This window comes from Trichoderma citrinoviride, assembly GCF_003025115.1.
Source record: "Trichoderma citrinoviride strain TUCIM 6016 unplaced genomic scaffold BBK36scaffold_9, whole genome shotgun sequence".
In the NCBI taxonomy this organism is placed as follows: Eukaryota; Fungi; Ascomycota; class Sordariomycetes; order Hypocreales; family Hypocreaceae; genus Trichoderma; species Trichoderma citrinoviride.
In genome coordinates this window covers 979,342-999,276 of record NW_020194717.1, presented here as the reverse complement: position 1 = coordinate 999,276, position 19,935 = coordinate 979,342, and the positions used below count along the sequence as shown (strand labels likewise).

General features: G+C 55.3%; 4 protein-coding genes across 4 annotated transcripts in view; 3 read left to right on the top strand and 1 right to left on the bottom strand.

Annotated features, from left to right (window-relative positions):
• BBK36DRAFT_1122226 (hypothetical protein) overlaps nucleotides 1-4,285 on the bottom strand; it is a gene marked incomplete at both ends in the record, with an annotated part of 5,832 nt that extends 1,547 nt beyond the window's left edge. The window contains 7 exons of the mRNA XM_024890925.1: nucleotides 714-729; nucleotides 1,106-2,149; nucleotides 2,211-2,335; nucleotides 2,396-2,530; nucleotides 2,600-2,619; nucleotides 2,701-3,487; nucleotides 3,695-4,285. Of these exons, the coding sequence (XP_024748611.1) occupies nucleotides 714-729; nucleotides 1,106-2,149; nucleotides 2,211-2,335; nucleotides 2,396-2,530; nucleotides 2,600-2,619; nucleotides 2,701-3,487; nucleotides 3,695-4,285 (2,718 nt within the window). The remainder of the gene's footprint in view (nucleotides 1-713; nucleotides 730-1,105; nucleotides 2,150-2,210; nucleotides 2,336-2,395; nucleotides 2,531-2,599; nucleotides 2,620-2,700; nucleotides 3,488-3,694) is intronic.
• Nucleotides 4,286-7,084: 2,799 nt separating this feature from the next.
• Nucleotides 7,085-8,947, top strand: BBK36DRAFT_1170032 (MFS general substrate transporter; the record flags this gene model as incomplete). The annotated part of the gene is made up of 4 exons (XM_024895401.1): nucleotides 7,085-7,257; nucleotides 7,354-8,495; nucleotides 8,577-8,681; nucleotides 8,733-8,947. The coding sequence occupies 4 exons, from the start codon at nucleotides 7,085-7,087 to the stop codon at nucleotides 8,945-8,947; spliced, it is 1,635 nt and encodes a 544-aa protein (XP_024748610.1).
• A 460-nt stretch (nucleotides 8,948-9,407) lies between these two features.
• BBK36DRAFT_1135719 (FYVE-domain-containing protein) lies at nucleotides 9,408-12,028 on the top strand. Its single transcript, XM_024892738.1, has 5 exons — nucleotides 9,408-9,657; nucleotides 9,690-9,715; nucleotides 9,763-10,677; nucleotides 10,756-11,149; nucleotides 11,215-12,028. The coding sequence occupies exons 3-5, from the start codon at nucleotides 9,773-9,775 to the stop codon at nucleotides 11,809-11,811; spliced, it is 1,896 nt and encodes a 631-aa protein (XP_024748609.1). The 5' UTR covers nucleotides 9,408-9,657; nucleotides 9,690-9,715; nucleotides 9,763-9,772; the 3' UTR covers nucleotides 11,812-12,028.
• A 2,529-nt stretch (nucleotides 12,029-14,557) lies between these two features.
• Nucleotides 14,558-19,449, top strand: BBK36DRAFT_1135717 (tricalbin). Its single transcript, XM_024892737.1, has 4 exons — nucleotides 14,558-14,895; nucleotides 14,983-15,283; nucleotides 15,340-18,020; nucleotides 18,082-19,449. The coding sequence occupies exons 1-4, from the start codon at nucleotides 14,704-14,706 to the stop codon at nucleotides 19,420-19,422; spliced, it is 4,515 nt and encodes a 1,504-aa protein (XP_024748608.1). The 5' UTR covers nucleotides 14,558-14,703; the 3' UTR covers nucleotides 19,423-19,449.
• Nucleotides 19,450-19,935: the final 486 nt, after the last annotated feature.

The following is a 19,935-nucleotide window of genomic DNA, read 5'->3' as shown; positions in this document are numbered from 1 at the left end:
GTTGTTGCGTGAAGCTTCACATGTAGCGAGAGTGTGTGGGTGTGCCTTTTGTCTTGAGGGCTTTGGGATGAGGGGCTTTGCTGTGATATGGGCAGGGTAAATCCGGAATTGGATGACAGAGAGGAGACGGAGAGAGATGGTGTTTTATTGTGGCTGTAGGTGAGTTGAGGGTGTGAGATGAAACAACGATGTAGGTAGGCAGTAGACACAGACGACACGCAGCTCAGCGTGGGGTTAGTAGGGGAAAGGTATGTAAGCGGCCAAAACGCCCAAATCGCCTCTCTCTCTCTCACGCACCACCAGGACGGAATTCAATCAAGAGACTTTAACAATTGAAATGAATCAAGAAGAAGAAGAAAAACATATGCAGAAGCATAAAGAATGGAATGATAACTGGTCAAGTCATGGATCAATCGCGGCAGAAGGAGAAAAAAATAGCGGGAAAGCACATGCAAAAAAGGACACACCCACTTCCTACCCCCCCGGCAACAACATGGCCGCAGATGACCAATCCTCTCTCTCTCTCTTTTCCCTCTGCTGCTGTCAGATGTATGAGATCTCAGGACCAAGCAATTCATCCTTTGACGCTTGTTCCATTTGTGGCTTTAGTGCTTTGTGATGCCACCAGCCCAGCCAGCTTACCGGTAGAATCCAAAGTCACGGCATGTTAGTTCCAGTCCATGGACCTTGTTGGAGTGCCTACAAAGTACTACTACTACGATTCCGAACCTCTCCAGGCTTGCACGTGGCTTCTTTTCGATTGAGTAGCTGGTGTCCAATCGTTTGCACACTCGCCCGCAGCCACATTCGATCAATGCCAAAGGGGCAGATGAAACCGTGTGTATTTGAAATGGCGTGTAATCCATCCATCCATCCACATGCCATCTGGATAATATACAGTCCATACATAGTGCCCTTACACTGCCAGAAAATGTTCATGTACGCAAGTATCCCACGCCCGGGTATCATATGCTTGTAATGATGCATCATCCATGGCCTACCTCGCACGGCGGAAATCCCTTGAAACACAAGTCTCCCTCTCCTAACCAGTGCAGAGGAAAACAAAGAGAAATCGAAAACAAAAGGCTGAAAAAGTTTCGGCTACCCAAGCCCAACCGCCCAGGCTGCGTTTCCAAGCTGTTTAATCAGCTGGCAAAGATTTTCGACAAGAGGCGGAAGGGCATCCTGCGGCCTCCTGAAGTTGGCCTGCAAAATCTCCTGGGCAATGTCCATGCAGGCACGAGGATCGTACACAGACGCGTCGCCCGGCGCAGCACCAGAGCTTGATCCAGCCAGTCCCTGGATCAGTGGCCTTCCCTGACCAAAACTCAAAAACTGCCGGATCGAGGTGGCATCACCACCGTCGTCCAGATACATGGGATCGTAATCATACTGCGACGGCATATCCTGTTGTTGGCTGGCCCGTGACACGACGCCGTAGGTCCACAACGCGAGCGCGGCGTGATGAACTGCAATGGCGTAAAAGTCCTTCAGCGTGCCGGGAGGGAAGAGCTTGGCATATCGTAGAACCTGTCCCGCGCACCAGACTGCGTACCAGGACTCGGGGCTGGCTGTCCACTGCTGCAGAATGGGATACATGCGGCGGGCCTCTTCCTCTCCTTGCTTGCCGGAGAAGATCTGCAGGTCGTCCAGGGACACGTGAAGGTGCATCATGAGCAGATACAGGACCACCTGCTCTTGAGGAGAGATGCCTTCTAGCTCTGACACGACGAACTGAAAGGCCTGCAGCTCTCTCGTGAGCTCCTCGCGTCGCGAACTAAGCAAGGCGTTGGACCCTTCTTTCGAGTAGCTGCGAAATTGGTGTATCACGCTTAGCTGACAGTATTCCAGAATCAATGACCAGAAGCCGTGGAGTAAGACGGATACGGATAGCTGCACGTCGATGCGCGCGCTGTCCTCAACTAATCGGCGCGTGTTCCTGACCACTTCGGCAAGCGAAGGCACCCTCGTGTTTTGTCCAGCTGCTCCGGCCAGATACACAGCTTTCCACTCCGAGGCCGACTTCGCAGTCCATAGGGCCTTTCGTTCCGGCAGAGGGAGCGTCAGCTCGGCGTATGACATACAGGGATTCGTCAATGCCGTCATGGATATCTGAGCTTCGCGGATGTAACAATGGAATACAAGCCTGCTCGTTTGTGTAAGTATGCATTCGTTGAGAATCAGACACCGTCTTTCCATCAAAGACTGACCTCTTCCATTGCTCTGCGGCCGCCCAGGCCAACCACTTCTGCTCCAGTACGTCGCCCTCGTCGGATGCACTCACTGTGATGGCAGGGTACATGCATCGCTGGAACATTCGACGATATCTCATCATCTAGAAGCACTCAGTAAATGTACGTATGCCATAGGACATGGGGAGCTCTGGTTCTCTTACCGTTACCGGAATCACCAAATGACACTCGGCAATCTCCATTTTCCTGCGGTTACCACTCCACAGGCCAAGATCTTGCCCGAGAATGAGGGACTGGACAAGACTGAGGTTCTGGATGGCGGTGTTGTTCTCTTCAAACTGCAACCAGAGTTAGAGGTAAGCCATGGGACGATGCGAACGGCATATGCTGGCTGTTTTGTATCTTACCCGCGCAGGTATTGTGATTCCTGACCCGGCGTTAGCACATGTCTCGTACGTGAACACCATGACTGGTGTGTTCGAAGAGGGAAGGCGGCCAAAATACTTACGAACTGCCTCTTGAATGGCGAATCCAAACTTACGCAGAGTCGGAGCCGGCATTAACACCGCACCGGCAGCCACCGCATTCCCAATCCATTCAGGCCACACCGAGTTCAGCTTGAGAGTCGGGTAGTGTATCCATGTCGAGACTTGGCGTACATGAGCTGCCAAAAAGGCCTGAACCATGGTATCCATCACGTCCACCGTCGGAAAGGAGGCAGCCACTCTGCTGGCCATGGAGGCATCGCGGCACGTCTTCAGTACAATGGCCAGGATCTGGTCGCGGCTGGAAAGGTTGAGCTTCTGATCCACCACTCGCTCCAGTTGTTTCTTGGTCTCTTGGTACTGAGCGTTGGAGATGTCGTTGGCAGCGATGGGAATGTTGCCTTGCTCAGTGTAGGCGCTGTCCTTGGTGGTAGGATCCCACTTCCAGGGCAGCTCCCCCCAGACGTTGGCAAGATTCTGGCGCATCTGGGACATTTCCGTCGAGTTTTGGGTAGCCTGGCTCGCTATGGTGCTGCCGTCATTCAGGTCCAGGTTCCAGTGATCCAGGAGACCAAAGTCCATGTCCGTCAGGTCCATGTCCAAGTCATCGCAGAAGTCCAGCACAGCGGGACCTTGAGACTCGTGTCCCCGTGACAGATCCACTGGCTGCTGGTAAAGGACATCACGCAAAAAGTCGAAGAATGGGATGTTGCTCAACTCCATAGGACCAGAGGCAGCTCTGGAGGAAGCATCGTTTGGTTGAGCAAGGCCGTGAGTACTTGTTGTAGTACTACCTAGAAAGGGGGATTGCTGTCAGTTCTTGGCGCCCCTAACACGACTGTGAAAAAACCAGCATATAACACTCCACAGTAGTTCAGCGGTCATTCTCCCAAACGATCAATCGTAAGACATACCTTGATCTGCACCGGTATCCGGAGTGGCCAACTGGCTGTCATCTTGCCTTGATGAAGTACCCTGTGACAGGGGGCTGCTCTTGCTGGCCGTGTGGTCGCGGACGAAGTGTGTAGAAGCACTCGCAATTGCGCTCTGAGGCGCAGGCTTAGAGTCTGCGAATGCTGGAGAAGCCTCGCCGCTTGGGCGTATCTCCGTGGCATCTTGTCCGCTCGCTGGAAGGTGGACAAGGGAACCGGACGTGCTCGGTTCGTATGAAGAACATGGCAGGTTACGGCTGACGCAGCGCCTACACGGCTTCGACTCGTCGCATTTTACGCGAGCAGCGGCGCAAGGACGGCAGGCCTGGGTCACACGGCTGGAGTTTGGCGACGAAATCAGCCGTTGACGCTTCTTGGGCGAGTCGTTCTCATGGTTGGTGACATGGCGCCTCAGCAGATCCTTCCGCGCGAACGACTTTTTACATATATCGCAGGCAAAGCGGCGGCCTAGAGTGTGAGTCTGGACGTGTCTAACAAGGTGCTCTGGCCTCGAATAGGTTCGCCCACAGTCGCGGCACGCATACGGATTGCTTGTCTGATGGCTCTTCCGCGACGACGCAGATCCTGGCTCGGCAGAGGCACGAGCCGTGGTACCAGCAGTGGCAGTCGTGGTGATAGCACCAGGAGGCGAGGTTGGCGATGGTATAGCCTGCATGGCGATGCGACTCTGAGCCCTACTCCCGGCACGAGTCGACGGCGGCGCGGAGGCATCCGTACTTGTAGCGGCAGCATCAGGGCCCACGACAGGTTGCTGTGCCAGCGGGAAGGGCGGAAGAGGCGCAGAGACGGGCGCAGAATCAGGCACAGACAGAGGCACAGACATGCTCGTAGGCGCAAGGACAGAGACAGGCGCTGGCGCTGGTGCTGATGCAGGTGCAGGCGCGGACGCAGGCACAGGCGGCGGGCGAGGATCGCTGCCCGGACCCATGGGATCGAGGATATGTGATAGAGATGGCCCGGCCATTGCGTACTGGCTACGGAGCGGCGGAGGCCCCGACAGCTCCCGGTTCGTCTGGCTGGCAAGGGTTTAAAACCACATCAAGGCCGTTGCAAGACGAGAGGACAGCCTCGCGGGGCGAGTACTTTGAAAGGATGTGGACAGAGGGCGCCGCCTCGGGCTGATGGATGTATGTGGTACGTCAAAGCGGAAAGGGCAAAGGGCCCCGGCGGGTTCTGAGATGGGGACGGAGCAAATAGCTGAGCCGCTGCCGGTAAGGCTGAGTGAGCTGGGACAAGCAATACTGTATAGTAGCAGAGGATCTGAGATGCTGTCCAGCAGAAGCCGATCAGAGCTACCGAGAGGCAGATGGCGCTACACTGGCGCTCCACTGGTGCTAGACGCCGTGGCCGAGGCGTCGCGTGGAGGGTCGGGGCGGGTTGATGGGCTAGACGAGGCTTGGCATGATCTCAGCAGGATGCCGTGCGGGTGTTAGTCGAGACTGTGTGTGTGCGAGGGCATGTTATGCGCGAGGTTTTGCATGAAATGGGTGGACGGATCGTGGTTCGTGGTGGTGGTTGGACGAGGTTTTGGGCCAGTACGCGTACCTACAAAGCAGTACAAGCCGGGTTTCAGCGGGCGGGTTGTCCAGCCGCTCAACCGCTGTTAGCGGTACGGAAGGCGGTGCCGCCACGCGGCCACGCAGCACTTGACGGGCAAGAGCCGGTACTCCTGCTACAACCTTGACGTAAGGTATTCGACCTCGAGCACTTGAGCCTCAACCCTCGAAACCTCGTACCTCCGCCAATGGCCATGCGCAAGATGCTTGCCAGTGCATGTGTCTACAGTACCTATGCTGCATATGCCGTGCCAGGTGAGAGAGGCGTCCTTGCTCACCGGCGGCAGATCGAGACATTGCTACGAATCGAGACGAGCGTGGGTTGCGTGACAGCCGGGGCTGAGGCCGGAGCTGGCTGTTTCCAGTCTCTGTGGCCGACGAGGGTTTCTGTTCCGTGGGGGCCGATCACTGCTGCTGAGGCTCGAACAGGGTACAGACCTAACGGCTGATTGGCGGCGGCTCTGCTGAGGCACTGAAGGGCTCCAGCTTTCATCTGGGGCCGTTGACGCGTCCACGAACAACACAAACACTGCCCTGGAAGACATATCCTCTGAACGTCAGTTTCCCAGGATTCGGGTCGAGGTACGAGTACATGCGGGCTGGCAGACTCTGGGAGGCTTAGAATGGTTAGATGGCCAACATGGCTTCCTGGAGTCGCCACCAGCGGACCGTTAGATGACAGCAGCCCCGGCGCAAGTGACATGCAGCCTGGCCGGAGTGTGCTCGTGTTCAGCTAGTAGCAGTACCTGGTAGCCGGAGATGCCCGGTGCATGCAGCATAATATCCGCCTTCTGGAGTTGCTTCGGTATTCGTGGCGCTGAGCAGTACTAGCCTGTGTGTAGGTATAATGTGTAGGATGAGCCAACCAGAGTGTATGGCCGAGTCTGCATGGTCCTCCAAGATCATGGCATTGATCACATCTAATCAGATCATCCTAGGAGTCCAGAACTAGAAACCCGGCAGGTTGGTAGCATACATACAGCTACCACTGCCGTCGCATCTCCCGAAATAGCAAATCTGCAAAGACAATGTGAGCGCAGGGATGCTGAAACGGCTGCTGCCAACCAACGACTTCTCAACCGTTAGACGCCAAGGATGTCCACACGCACTGCTCCCGGCATCTTGCTTTACCCGGCTTATCCCCCATTGAACCAAAGACGATGGCCCCCTTTCCAGCCCACTAGGAGGCACCCGGCGCCTATGTAGTCACTCTGGAGCATTCAACTGAAATGAAAAGCCCACGGCGTTCCACTGTCTTTACCCATCGCCCATTTCCCTCCCCGGCACATGGTCGAGAGCTAAGAATGGCGCCAATGTAATTTTCTCTCTTCCCCGTCTTCGCCCTGGTCAAATGTGCCGTCGGTGGAGTCTTTGTCAACACCTTAAATCTGTTTCATTCATCAGAGGGCGCAGACGAGGTTATTCGCAGGTCTCAGTTCGTTCAACTGCAGCCGCCTCTCCAATTAGTATATATCTGGCACCAGACCTCATATGGCAAGTTCCGCCTGTCTGTGCTGTGGGCCGTCCGCGGCCCGCAACCCCTGAGATGCGCCCCTCGTGCCCTGATCCATGTTCCACTACAAGTACCTAAATACCTGGCTGTACGAAATTTCAAGGTTGCTTCATACAGATGCATTTTGTCTGCTTCGGAGCCAGCTCAACCATACAAATGCCACCTCACGCCAGCTAGTAGTACGACTTGGCATCGTGCATTACAAGTATATCCGGGGTGCTCCTGGGACATGACATCTTCTCATCAAGATCCCTGATCCAGGCTTGGCAACAGCTCTAAAAGATGCCTGGCCCATGACACCGAGTCCAATCTCTCTTCCAGTCTCCATGCCCTCGGGAGCCGTTCGAGGAGCCGTCGCCTCTCACCCCGTTTCGTGCCCTCAGCCATGGCCGTCCAAGACGATGTAATTGCCCCCGCGCTGGATCCGCAAGCCGAGGAGTCGTTCAAGGAGAAGACGCGCAAGAGAACTCTCGGCAATCTGCGTCTCGTCCATCCCGAGACGAATGCCGTGATTCTCGTTCCCACGCCATCCTCCGACCCCAACGACCCGTTGAACTGGTAAGTACTAGGTCTCCTTCTCTGTTTCATCTTCACGGCATCCACGTCAACGTATCCCGTTCTACGGCTCACGATCTCTGCGTCACCATCTGCCAGGTCAACATGGCGCAAGTACTACGTCGCCGGGGTTCTCTGCTTGGCAATGGCCGTGTGCAACTTCCTCGCCGCCGGGCCAGCCATTGCGGTGCCAGCGACGGCTGCGGACTTCTTCCCGGACTCCCTGACTGACGGCACATTCTACACCGAGGCCATTCCAAAGACGGCGTACTTCTTCACCACTACGTCTCTGCTCATGGGGGTCGGCAACATCGTCTGGGTGCCCGCGGCCAACAAATGGGGCCGGCGGCCGGTGTACATCTTAAGCTTCGCCATTTACTTTGCCACGGCGGTATGGCTCATCTTCGAGAAGTCGTACGCCAGGTATCTCGCAGGCAGGATCCTCATGGGCTTCGGGTCTGGCGCGGCAGAGACGCTTGCGCCCATCACCATTGCCGACGTCTTCTTTCTGCACGAAAGAGGCAGAATCATGTCTGCGTACACCTGCTTTCTGTCCGTCGGCGCCTCGGGAGGGTTGGTCATCTCGGGCCTCATTACCATTAACAATAGCTGGCGGACCATCTACCAGGCCGGCACTGCTCTGGTCGGTTTTGTCCTTCTTGCACTGCTCTTTACCGTGCCTGAGACCAGCTACTCCCGGACAGATGAGGATGCTTCGCTCGCCTTGGACGTGACCAATGACGCGGCTACAATTAGCACGGCTCAAGAGGGGCAGACTTCCCTGAAGAAGTTGAGCTATGTCGAGTCGCTGTTGGTATTCAAGGTTGCGGGCACAAGCGAGAACCTCTTCAAGATGATGATTCGCCCCTTTGGCCTCATCATCCTCCCGCCGGTGCTCTGGTCTGCCCTCGCATTATCAGTCACAATTGGGTTTCTAGTGGCCGTCTCGTCCAACTCGGCCTCGGCCTTCAACGTAACGTATGGGTTTGCATCCTGGCAGGTTGGGCTCTGCTACATTGCCGGCGTCATTGGCTCTATCCTAGGACTGCCGGCAGGGGGTTATCTGGGAGACAAAGTGGCAGACATCCTGACAAAGCGAAACGATGGTATCCGCGAACCCGAGATGCGGCTTCCGGCCGTCATGATCTCTGTCATCACGACTCCCCTGGCTCTGCTCCTCTATGGCGCCGGCGTCCAGTACAAGCTCCATTGGATATGTCCCACCATAGGAATCGGTCTCCGTAAGAACCAGCTGCTCCCGCCACGCTCGGCTTCCTGCATATCATCGTATCATCATCAGCTAACCCATGAAACACACACAGTCAATTTCTCCATCACGCAGGCCAACACAATCTGCGTCGTGTACGTCATTGATTCATACCGGCCCGTTGCGGGCGAGATAACGCTGGCAGTCACCGGCTTCAAAGGTGAGTTGTCTCTCTCCATCGTGTCCTCCAACTGTCTAACAAAGAGCATAGCTCTATTCGCCTTCTTCCTCTCCTTCGAGACAAACCCATGGATCAACACCGCCGGCTATGTAGACGCCTTTGGAGCCATGGCGGGAATTGCGGGGGCCATCCTCATCATGTGGATCCCGCTGTATTTCTGGGGAAAGCAAATCAGGCATAATTCGTGGAATTGGCGAGTCGTCTCCTTTGTCCACTGGGACAATGATCGCGAGGTGGGCGAATAATCTCTGTTTTTTAAGATTATCGTAGACGAGGGCCATTGGTGGTCTCATTAAGGAGCTGGCTTAAGCGAGATGTCCATCCAGAAGAGTCAAACGGTATTAATACGAAGCGGCTTTGGTTGGTCTGCTTTCGCAGAAGCTTAAACGTCCAGTACACCACGCTAGACTGATGCTAGCATCGTCGTAATAAGAGCGCGGTAGTAGAATATATGAAAAAAAGAGATGAAGGCTGAACTGAAGAGATATTACCAGGCTCAAGACATCCCTCTCGTTTACCCCCAAGAACCGCAGCATTGCATTGCACCAAACATGATCATCCAGCCTCGCTCCAACCAGCATCGCACAACAGCGTCAGGTGGGCGCATCCTGCAGTGACTAAGCGTCGCGGGCGCCACCCTCTCGATAAGCTTCAGCCCGCTGCAGCGATAAGTGATCGCGTGTCTCAACCTCAACCAAGGGGGGTTCCAGCGTCGTGATTCCATGCCCCGTGTCTGCGTCTGATTTCCTGCTGCCTCGCCGCGGCCGCCTCCTTCATACCTCAGCAGGTCGGGCGCTTGAACATGACTTGAGCGCCCTCAGCCGGCGTGGTACCGTGTGCATCATCGCTCAGTTTCTCTGCCTCGCGCTTGAGTCAGGCCAGGTGAAAGAGTTGAGGGGCTTGAGCTTTATATCAGCCATCAGCCATCAGCCTCCCGCCCACATCCACGCTTTATTATCCCTCGTTCCTCGTTCCGAACTTTTTGACTCGGCGTCGCCGGTCATCTTCATCACCTCCTCTGCCCTTTTGCTTGACGAGCGCCGTTTGTCTGCACAAGGAACATCCTCGCCATGGCCAGCCCGCACGGTGGACCGAGCACCCTGGCGCCCGGGGATGCAAGGGAGGCGAGCGTCAGTGCAGATGCGATGCTGGACTCGCCGTACTCGAGCGACGAAGAAGCACCTGCCCACGGCTTCCCCTCCTGTCGCTGGAAGACAGCCGAGTTTTACGACCAGGAATGTCAGCGGTACTTTGACTGCCCCTCTCACACCGTTGAGAGGCGGCTTTCCATCGATGACACTGCCGGACCCAGCGCTCAAGTTGCGAGTGAGACTACTGCCGAGACGACAGAAGAGTCCCGACAGGATAACGTCTCTCCTCGGACTTCGTCAGACGATCCTCCAGCATTACATCACGACGCTACGACGGCCGAGCCGCAACAGAGTGACGATACTCCCGCTTCCGATCCTACCGTGCCGCTGTCGGGCATATCGTCTGGGCTCGCGGCCGAGAGGGAGGGAGGGAGCTCGACAAGTTCTGTGCCGGCGAACCCAGTGTCCTCTCCTTCTAGATTCTCGTCTCTGCCGATCCGCACCCGCGTACCTTCGAGAAGCATCGACTTGCGATCCAGCGACGATTTTGGTGGCAACGGCTGGGGCGAGTCTTCCGAGCAGGGCGGTCGGGCATATACTGCTAGCGCTTCGGCTGGTGATTTGTCAGAGAGCAGCTCGCCTAGAATGTCTGCGCGAGATCAGCTCTCCGCCGTCTATGGCAACGATACGAACCAGAGCGGCCTGCTCGAGACCTTGTTTGGACCGCCCGAGCGAGAGCGCGAACGTGAGCGAGACCGAGATCGGGATCTGGAGCGCACAGAGTCGGCGGTCGTTCTTCCTAGGTGGCAGCCAGATGCCGAGGTCACATACTGCCCCATCTGCCGCACTCAGTTTAGTATCTTTGTGCGCAAACATCATTGCAGGTATGATTATGATTGCTGGCTCATGAAACGGGCAAAAAGTCTTGGGGAAGATGGCGTGGCTTGCTGACAGGCAAACAGAAAGTGCGGCAGAGTTGTTTGCAACTCTTGCTCTCCCCATAGAATCATCATTCCGCACCAGTTCATTGTTCGAGCGCCAGGCACGGAGGTGCCACTGCCCCCGGCACTGCTCTACGACAGCACCGGCGGGGGCTATGTTGATGTGAATGGGCTCTCGGGGGGTGAGCGGGTGCGCCTCTGCAACCCTTGCGTCCCGGATCCCAACACTGCGCCCCCCCAAAGTCCAGATTCTCCAGCTCTATCTCCGCGTGCATCGCGGCGCAGGTCTCGGGCCAGTATGGGCGGCGGCTATCCTACTTCACCTGCTACGAATCGATACGGAGGAGTCTTCTCAGCCGGTCAGAGCAATGATCCCCACCAATTCTATACCTCTAGGACGAGGAGCATCACCATGGTAAGGAAAAAGAGCAACTCGTTCCACCGCAGAAACGAACCGTAATATCTGACATGCAGTTCCAGGACCCATCCGCACAAAGAGCAGGTGGTGCTTCGTCGTCTTCTTCCTCTTCACGAAGGCGCAGCAGTGCCAACTACGAAGTGGCGTCCATCAATCGGCTAATGGCGGCCGGACCATCCCCCTTTTCCATGCCGAACCAGCATCACATTCACCGACGTCGTTTCACAGGGGAGTCTGGCGGCTCATCTTCCCGACAGCGCGCGTTGCCCCCTCCTCCCCAGATTCCAGAAGAGGATGAATGCCCCATCTGCCATTTGGAGCTTCCATCACGGGAGCTGCCCAATTTCGAGGCTCTGCGGGAGTCGCACATCACGGCCTGCATCCAATCGCACAGCACGTACGGTAGCCCTCGTGTAGCAGCAGATGGCAATACACCACCGCCCCCTCCTAGACGCACCGGCATGTACACATATGCCGCCACGGAAAAAGACTGCATTGACGACGCAGAGTGTACCATTTGCTTGGAGGAGTTTACCGTTGGAATTCCCATGGCAAGACTTGAGTGCCTTTGCCGGTTCCACCGATCCTGTATTTCAGCCTGGTTTGTCAATCATCCGGGACGATGCCCTGTGCATCAACACGACGGTTTCGGGTATTAGATGGGAAGACGGGAGGAACGGCCAGCCGACGGCCTCTTTTTGTTCGAATGCTCTTTTTTACAGATCCGGTCCTTTGCATATTGGAGTATTTGGCGAACTTGGAGTCACATTTTGAAAGATTTTCTACAGCCTACCTGCCCAGGCATATACCAGGTTTCCCTCCTTTGATGATATCACTTATTTCGTACAGCGTGTCGACTCTGGGGCCCGACGAGGCTGTCGGCGCTTGACAGCCTTTGTCTAGTTGGAACGAATCTAACGAGTTAACAAACGGATGGTAGCGTTGAAATCAATATACAGACAGACTCTCTTCTTCCAGTACGGCCATGACTTGTAAAAATGCTTGCGTGTGTGATAGGGTCATGTTGTGATACCACAGCTATATTGCGGTTGATGAAAACCAGGCTTCTTCATGTCTCACAGCCGCACCCGGTTTTTGAAGCTTTTACCCCGCAGCCCCGACCAACGGCATCGTAGTTTCTGCTTTTGTAGATGAAGCTAGTTTGTGATTGCCCGGGCTAATATCTTTCGTCTTGACACATCTGAAACAGGTGGTTTTATCAGCGGTTACGCATCACCACAAAACTCTCTCCGACTTTGTGTGCTTTCATGTGCCACCACTCCTTGATGATGAGGGAAAGGGCAGATGAAAATTTTGAATGTGTGGAAGGATATGGAGAAGGCCGTTTTTCCTCCTCTTCCATGACTTCATTTCGTTGCAGATCGCTGAGCGAGATGACGAGGATCTTCAATGTTCTGTTTGAGCCCGAGCGATCGGGGCAGGGAAAGACGCTAGGCCGGGGTGTGGTTTATACGGGTACTACATACATGTAGTGAAGAGCTGCGGGATCCCTGTTTTGTTGCGTCTTTGATGGAAAGGCTGGACATCTTTGATTTAATTTTGATATCTCATGCATGGCAAACCCGGTTGATGCGGTGTTTGTGATGGAAGTTTGGAAAACGTGTGTTTGTTACGTCGTGGTGGTTGTCGTTGTTGTTGTTCATCACTACCTCGGCATCTCATCGCCTCCAAACCCCTCCGACTTCAATATCGTCAAATCGTCTCTCACATTGACTGAAAACAAAAGATTGTTGCCGAGTCCCGTCTCCACAAACAAAAACTTCTAGTGCTTCTGCCAGACCCGCGGATATTTCGATCCGAAATGAGCAACTTGAATTTCACTCACTCACCCACCGAATTGTCGCTCCACAAAGAAACGATTTCCGGACTTTGCTTTTCCAAAAGGGTTGCCACAAAGTTTCTGCAAGCAGCCATCACCACCGGACGGACGGGACGGTGGACAAGCAAAGCTGTGGCACCCCAAATTTAAGCATCCCTTTTTTTTGCACGGCCTGATGAGATGACGGCCAATTTCATTCACTCGGCATCAATGCCCGCAATCACGTCTCTCTTTTCCTCTCTCTCTCTCTCTCCTCTCTTTGCATCGTCACAGTTTGTCGTCTGCTGTGATCTCAACGTAAGGTATGGTATCAAAGTGTCTGCGTGTGCGTGGTGCGTGTTCAATGCAAGTGCTTCGTCACGCAGCCGAACCCAACGGTGGATGTGGAAGCAAACGAGTTCTTTTCTTAATGCAGTAAGCGCCCAATGGCTCACTTGAATGTCTCCTTCTCATATGTGCATGGTAGAATCATTCACAATGTTGTCTGCAATCAATCAATCCTTGTTCGGTGGGATTGACGTCGGGTCGAGGCCTCCTGTTGCCGAGCTTCCACCTCCAGCTGCTGTCTAACTACTAGTAGTGGGCGAGATAGCGCTAACCACCGCCGCCTGCATCCACTGCACGGGGCCCCGAGAAGGCTCTAGAGCACGACACCCCCCTCCAACTGCTCTTACCATTAGGCGCTACCACCTGCAGCAGCGGCCCCTTGGCAAGAGGCGCCAACCGCGACTGGGCTCAAGCCGGGCTGGGAGCTCGAGCTGACTGGCCGGGCCCTTGCCTGCAATTACGTCGTCGCCACGCTTTCAGCAGAGCAGGGGAGGGCCAGCGAAGCTACGGTGGGGACGCAGCCGCCAAGCTCAGCACTTCTCGCTCCACTGTAGCTCCTGTCCGGCAGCCTGCGGTGCGACCAGCCAGAGAATATTGATCCCCGCCGCGCTGAGCTCAGACACCCGTGGACAGCAGTACTATTTGATAGCAGCAGAGCGTCTTCGGACGGGTTTGTGTGTGTGTGCACCACTGCAGCAAATCATACATCTGGATGCTCCCCGGCATCGTAGATGCGTACATGTACAGGTGCCACTCACACGCACACGCACACACAGGATCCTGGTTGTTCCCTGATACATACCTGGCCGTGCATCGGCACCTCAGGCTTGCTCTGCGCCACGGACAACGAACGACCTGTCCAAGTCGTCAGCTCCACTGCACCAACTTTCCAAGACTTCTTCACTGCTTCTCGTCCTTCCTTGTCCCTGTCCTTGATTTCAGCTTTGCGCGTCGTCTCGCTGCCGAGCCACACGTGCATTAGCTTGTGGCTTTGTCCCAGACAATCAAAAGGTGGGAGTCGCTTCTGTCACTGCGTAATCATACTAAGCTGTCCTCTTTCTCCCCGTTGGCCTTGCTTCCGTTTCCCTCCCTCTTTCTTTGCAGCCTTGATTTCTTTTGTTCGCCTTTGGTCGTCGATTCAGCTGAAGCAGGCCTTTGTTAATTGTGCTGACCGTAAAGGACAAGAGTCTCGATAGATAGAAGCCGTTTTTCTTTCTTCAACTTCTTCCCCTTTCATACCGCTGCTACGACACATATCTGGCCACTGCCCCTCCAACAAGCTACCGGCCCTTCGAATGACGACATCGCAAAGCTACCAGATCAATTAATCGGCCCAGTTGGCGCACACGAACAATAGCTGTAACAGCGCCTACAGCTGGCCATCATGTCGATTCCCCAGGAGGCGCGCGAGCTCAAGGTGCAGGGAGCCATTGAGGCTGCCGAAGACCCCCGGACGGCGGTATCGCCTGACGACGCCGAGAGGCTCTTGGTCGACCAGGCCCGGAATGCTGGTGCTCCCGCCTTTATCTTCGACCCGAATGCTTCAGTAGAGGAAAAGCGGGCTCAAGTTGCTGCTGTATGACATATCCATATCCCCCTTGGGCCAAGGTGGCTCTTGTGTGTGCAGAGTGCGCAGAAATGCTGACGATGCGTCTCGTGCCAGGCTATCCCTCCCGAGCTTCAGCAGATACGACGAAACAAGGCTACGGCCATCGCAACCGACGTCGACGACGGCACTGGGCCGGACGAAGAGCTCCCGGAACCGACGAAAGAAGGCGCCCTCGATGCTGCCGGCAAAGACCAACCTCTTGCCAACGGGGACGCAGGCGACGCAGAGGTTCCGTACTCGCGGACGGGCTGGGCTCCTCAGATTGGATGGCCCGTCGAGAGCACGCTCGAGGGCGAGAGCCTGCTTGATCACACTACATGGGTCGAGAGCCAGCTGCCGGATCATCTGTACGGAGGTAAGGTCGCACCGGCCCAACAGAAACGATGTTATTGTCTAACAAGGATAAAACAGATTGGTACCACAACACCGGCGTCATCATCTTCGCCTGCATTGCCTCCTGGCTCGTAGCGGTTCTCGGCGGCGGTCTCGGCTGGGTCATCATGGTCATGGCAATCTGCGGCACGTACTACCGGACGTCCCTGAGACGAGTGCGCCGCAACTTTCGTGATGACATCACCCGAGAGATGGCCCTCAAAAGGCTCGAGGCTGACCATGAGTCTCTGGAGTGGATCAATTCGTTCCTCGTCAAGTTCTGGCCCATCTACCAGCCTGTCCTCGCCCAGACCATTATCAACACCGTCGACCAAGTGCTGAGCTCCGCCACGCCAGGCTTCCTCGACAGCCTCAAGCTCAAGACGTTCACGCTGGGCACCAAGCCCCCACGCATGGAGCATGTCAAGACGTATCCGAACGTGGGAGACGACATTGTCCGAATGGATTGGAAGTTCAGCTTCACTCCCAACGACACTGCCGACATGACGGCGAAGCAGATCAAGAACAAGATCAATCCCAAGGTTGTGCTGGAAATCCGAGTTGGTAAGGCCATGATCAGCAAGGGCCTCGACGTGATTGTTGAGGACATGGCCTTCTCCGGCATCATGCGACTCAACATCAAGCTGCAGATTCCCTTCCCCCACATTGAAAAGATTGAAATGTGCTTCCTGGAGAAGCCGACCATTGACTATGTCTGCAAGCCCCTGGGTGGTGAAAACTTTGGTTTCGACATCAACTTCATTCCGGGTCTCGAAAAGTTTATCCTCGAACAGATCCACGGCAATCTGGCCCCCATGATGTATGCTCCCCACGTCTTCCCTATCGAGGTCGCCAAGATGCTTGCGGGATCGCCCGTCGACCAGGCCATCGGTGTGCTCGTCGTCACCCTCCATGGAGCGCATAACCTCAAGAACACTGACAACTTTGCGGGAACCGTTGATCCTTACGCCGTCCTTACGCTTAACCGCCGCCAGGAGCTTGCGCGAACCAAGACTATCGATGACAATGCCAACCCCCGGTGGAACGAGACCCATTACATCATTGTGACCTCTTTCAACGACACTTTGGACATTCAGGTGTTTGACAAGAACGGCTTCCGCAAGTCCAAGGAGTTGGGCGTGGCATCTTTCCCCTTGGAGAGAATCGAGGAGCTGCATGTGTATGAGAATGAGCGCCTCGAGGTGCAAGCAGCCGGCAAGAACCGCGGTGTGGTCTCTTGCGACCTCCGCTTCTTCCCTGTTCTTGAAGGCCAGAAAGGTGAAGACGGCAAGATCGAGCCCCCGCCTCCCTCCAACCAGGGTATCCTGCGCTTCACCGTCGAGCAGGCCAAAGATCTGGATGGCACCAAAAGCCTCGTCGGACTTCTCAACCCCTACGCAGTCATGTTCCTCAATGGTAAACTTATTCACCAGACTAAGAAGCTCAAGCGAACCAACAACCCCATTTGGGACAACGGCTCAAAGGAAATATTCATCACGGACCGCAAGAGGGCCAAGCTGGGCGTCACTATCAAGGATGATCGGGATCTTGCTTCTGATTTGACTCTCGGAAAGTATCAGATCAAGCTTGACGACTTGCTGGAATGCATGGAACAAGGCAAAGAATGGTATCACCTCTCAGGGGCTCAGACCGGCCGCGTCAAGATGACAGCGCAGTGGAAGCCAGTGGCCATTTCGGGCGTCGCTGGCACAGGCGGTTACATCACCCCCATCGGTGTCATGCGGCTTCATTTCAAGAAGGCAAACGACCTCCGCAACTTTGAGGCCTTTGGTAAATCCGACCCATACGTCCGAGTTCTCCTTTCTGGTATCGACAAGGCGCGCACGGTCACCTTCAAGAACGACCTGAATCCTGAATGGGACGAGGTCCTCTATGTTCCTGTCCACTCCGCTCGGGACAGACTGACGCTTGAGGTAATGGATGAGGAAAAGCTTGGCAAGGATCGTTCCCTCGGACTGTGCGAAGTTTCTGCCGCGGACTACATCCAGCAGGATGAAAACGGCGAGTATCTCGTGCACGATGAGAAGCGCGTACTTGAGAGCGATCTTAAACTTCACGGCAAGGGCATTCCCAAGGGTACACTGACGTACACTGTTGCTTTCTATCCCTGCCTCAACATTGCCGACCCCGAAGAAGAGGAGGAAGAGGCTGCGGAGGACGCCAATGCCGAAGAGGATGCCGACGCACCCAAGGCCTCTCTCGACCGACCACGAAGCTCCGCCTCTCCGTCCGTTCCTAAAGCTTCTCTCGACGTGTCCAGGAAATCGGTTGATGTGTCTAGGAAGTCAGTCGATACAGCCAAGCTGAGCGCCAGCACAGGCGAAGATGGCCGACCCATCTCACCGGCATCGATGCGATCATCGATGTCGGTAGAGAAAAGAGGACCGCCCAAGATTCGACTCAGCCCCGAAGAGCTTCTCAGGTACGAGAGCGGTGTTCTCATCTTCAGACTTCTGGAATCAGAAATGCCCGAAAAGGACAGCCACCTGGAGATTTTCGTGGACGACATGGCTTACCCGTCTTACACATCTACAACGGTGCAAACCAAATCGCACAAGTTTGACGAGATTGGCGACTGCGTCATCCGAGAACTTGACTTTTCTCGCCTGACGATCAAGGCGCGCAAGAAGGGCGATGATGCCGACGACACTCTGGCGTATCTGTCTGGCAATACGCTGGAGACGTTGAAACAATGCCTGGTAAGTCTGATAAAACACAACCCCCCCTGGCCATCTTGTCAAGCATCTAATGATTATCCAGAACAACCCCACCACGTTGAAGCTCAAGAGCGATGATGGCAAGTCCAGCTGGGTCAAGGTCAGCCTCAAGTATATTCCTCTCAAGATGGAGCTGGATGCGAGCGAGAGCATCAACAACATGGGCACCCTCCGTGTCGACGTCTTGAGCGGCACAGACTTGCCATCGGCAGACAGGAACGGCAAGAGTGATCCTTACTGCAAGTTTGAGTTGAATGATATGGAAGTGTACAAGACCAAGGTGCAGAAGAAGACGCTGTCGCCAGTTTGGAACGAATTCTTCGAGGTCACAGTGCCGTCGAGGACGGCGGCCCATTTTGTCTGCAACGTCTACGACTACGATTTTGCCGACAAGCCCGACTTCCTGGGTGCAGCCATCATCCCATTGGACACCCTCCAGCCCTTCAAGGCGATGGAGCAGAGCTACCCGCTGGACGGCAAATCGGGAAGCATCAGGCTCCGAATGGTGTTCCGACCCGACTACATCACTCGATCCAGGCAAGGAACCTCGACCTTCCAGGGCACCTTTGGCGGCACTTCTCGTATCGTTACTGGAGTTGCTGGCGTGCCGTTCAAGGGAGGTGCTGCGGTGGCTGGTGCTGTCGGCCACGGCGTGGGCAGAGGTGCCTCGTTCTTGAAGCGCGGCATCCTTGGCAAGAAGGATAGGGATGACCCGAACGGTTCGCTGTCGGAGCTGGTCGAAGTTCCGACGGTGCCAAGCATCGTCACCAACGGCAACGATTTCGCCGTCGGCGGCGGCAATTCCAACAACAGCACCCGACCCACCACCAGCGCCGTCGACAGTTCCCGGGACTACCCTCCGCATCTGATGCCCGAGGGTTCTGGTCATAACAGGACCAGGAGCTTTGGCAGCTCGTCCGTGCACAGCGCCGTCGGCTTCGGGGCTCCGACCGGAACAGCAACGTTCACCGTCGTCGGGGCTTCTGGATATCCTCACTCGACGGATCTGTACATTCTCATTACCCAAATCTCACCCAGAGAGAAGACTGTTGGCAAGACGAAGCATCACAAGTCTTCCAGTGGGCAGTGGACTTTTGACGAGACATTCCGGTTCAGCTGCACGCCGGACGCACAGTTCAAAGTTGAAGCTAGAGGCGAGCACTTGTTTGGCAGTGATGACTACCTGGGAGAGCACGTCTACTTTGTCGACGAGACGGGTTCCGGAGCTGCCAAGGAGATTGCCGTCGGGACTGGTACGGTGACCATCAAGAGCCACTTCCAACCTACGGAGGATAAGTACCCCGACAGCCCCAAGTCCTTCTCGCGACGCGGCTTCCTGAGTAAGCGAGAGGCGCGGAGCAGGGACCCAACGCCCAATCCCTGAGCAGCTGGCGAGGATGATGCTCCTTTTGCCTCTGGGGTGATGCCAACAGTCGGCGGGGTCGGCGGACGAGCTGTGATTTTTTGTGGAATGGCTATCGACGTAACGCAACGGCCGCCTTGTCTCTTTGTTATTCTGTTTTAATCGCTTTGTGGTTTGTTCTAGGTCTCATGCTCCTCTGTTCAAGGTTGCAGTTCTATAATCGTTACAGTGTATTTGTTTGGAGTCTCGGGGGGGCGACGGGATGGGAACGGATTCGGGGGTCAAATGTATATACTATAGGCAGTGTGGGACCGGCGAGGTTCACATCTGCCAATGGAACAGCGATTTCACCTTAACTTCAGTGCTTGTGAATATTCCCACTAATCAGCATCTCATGAATTCCGCGTTTGATGTTCTCCTGCGTTGTGAATGACTTGATGATAATTTGAACTTTGGTACCTAGTGAGCCGTCTTTGGTGTAAGCCATCCCGTCAGGCAACAAGGCAGAAAACTGGCCACAGCTTAGCTTAGTCA

Coding starts and splice junctions, on each gene's coding strand:
- BBK36DRAFT_1135719 (XM_024892738.1), top strand. CDS start 9,773: ATGGCCAGCCCGCACGGTGGACCGAGCACCCTGGCGCCCGGGGATGCA. Junction 10,678..10,755: donor GTGCGCAAACATCATTGCAG/GTATGATTATGA, acceptor ACAGGCAAACAG/AAAGTGCGGCAGAGTTGTTT. Junction 11,150..11,214: donor GGACGAGGAGCATCACCATG/GTAAGGAAAAAG, acceptor ATGCAGTTCCAG/GACCCATCCGCACAAAGAGC.
- BBK36DRAFT_1135717 (XM_024892737.1), top strand. CDS start 14,704: ATGTCGATTCCCCAGGAGGCGCGCGAGCTCAAGGTGCAGGGAGCCATT. Junction 14,896..14,982: donor AGCGGGCTCAAGTTGCTGCT/GTATGACATATC, acceptor GTCTCGTGCCAG/GCTATCCCTCCCGAGCTTCA. Junction 18,021..18,081: donor AGACGTTGAAACAATGCCTG/GTAAGTCTGATA, acceptor ATGATTATCCAG/AACAACCCCACCACGTTGAA.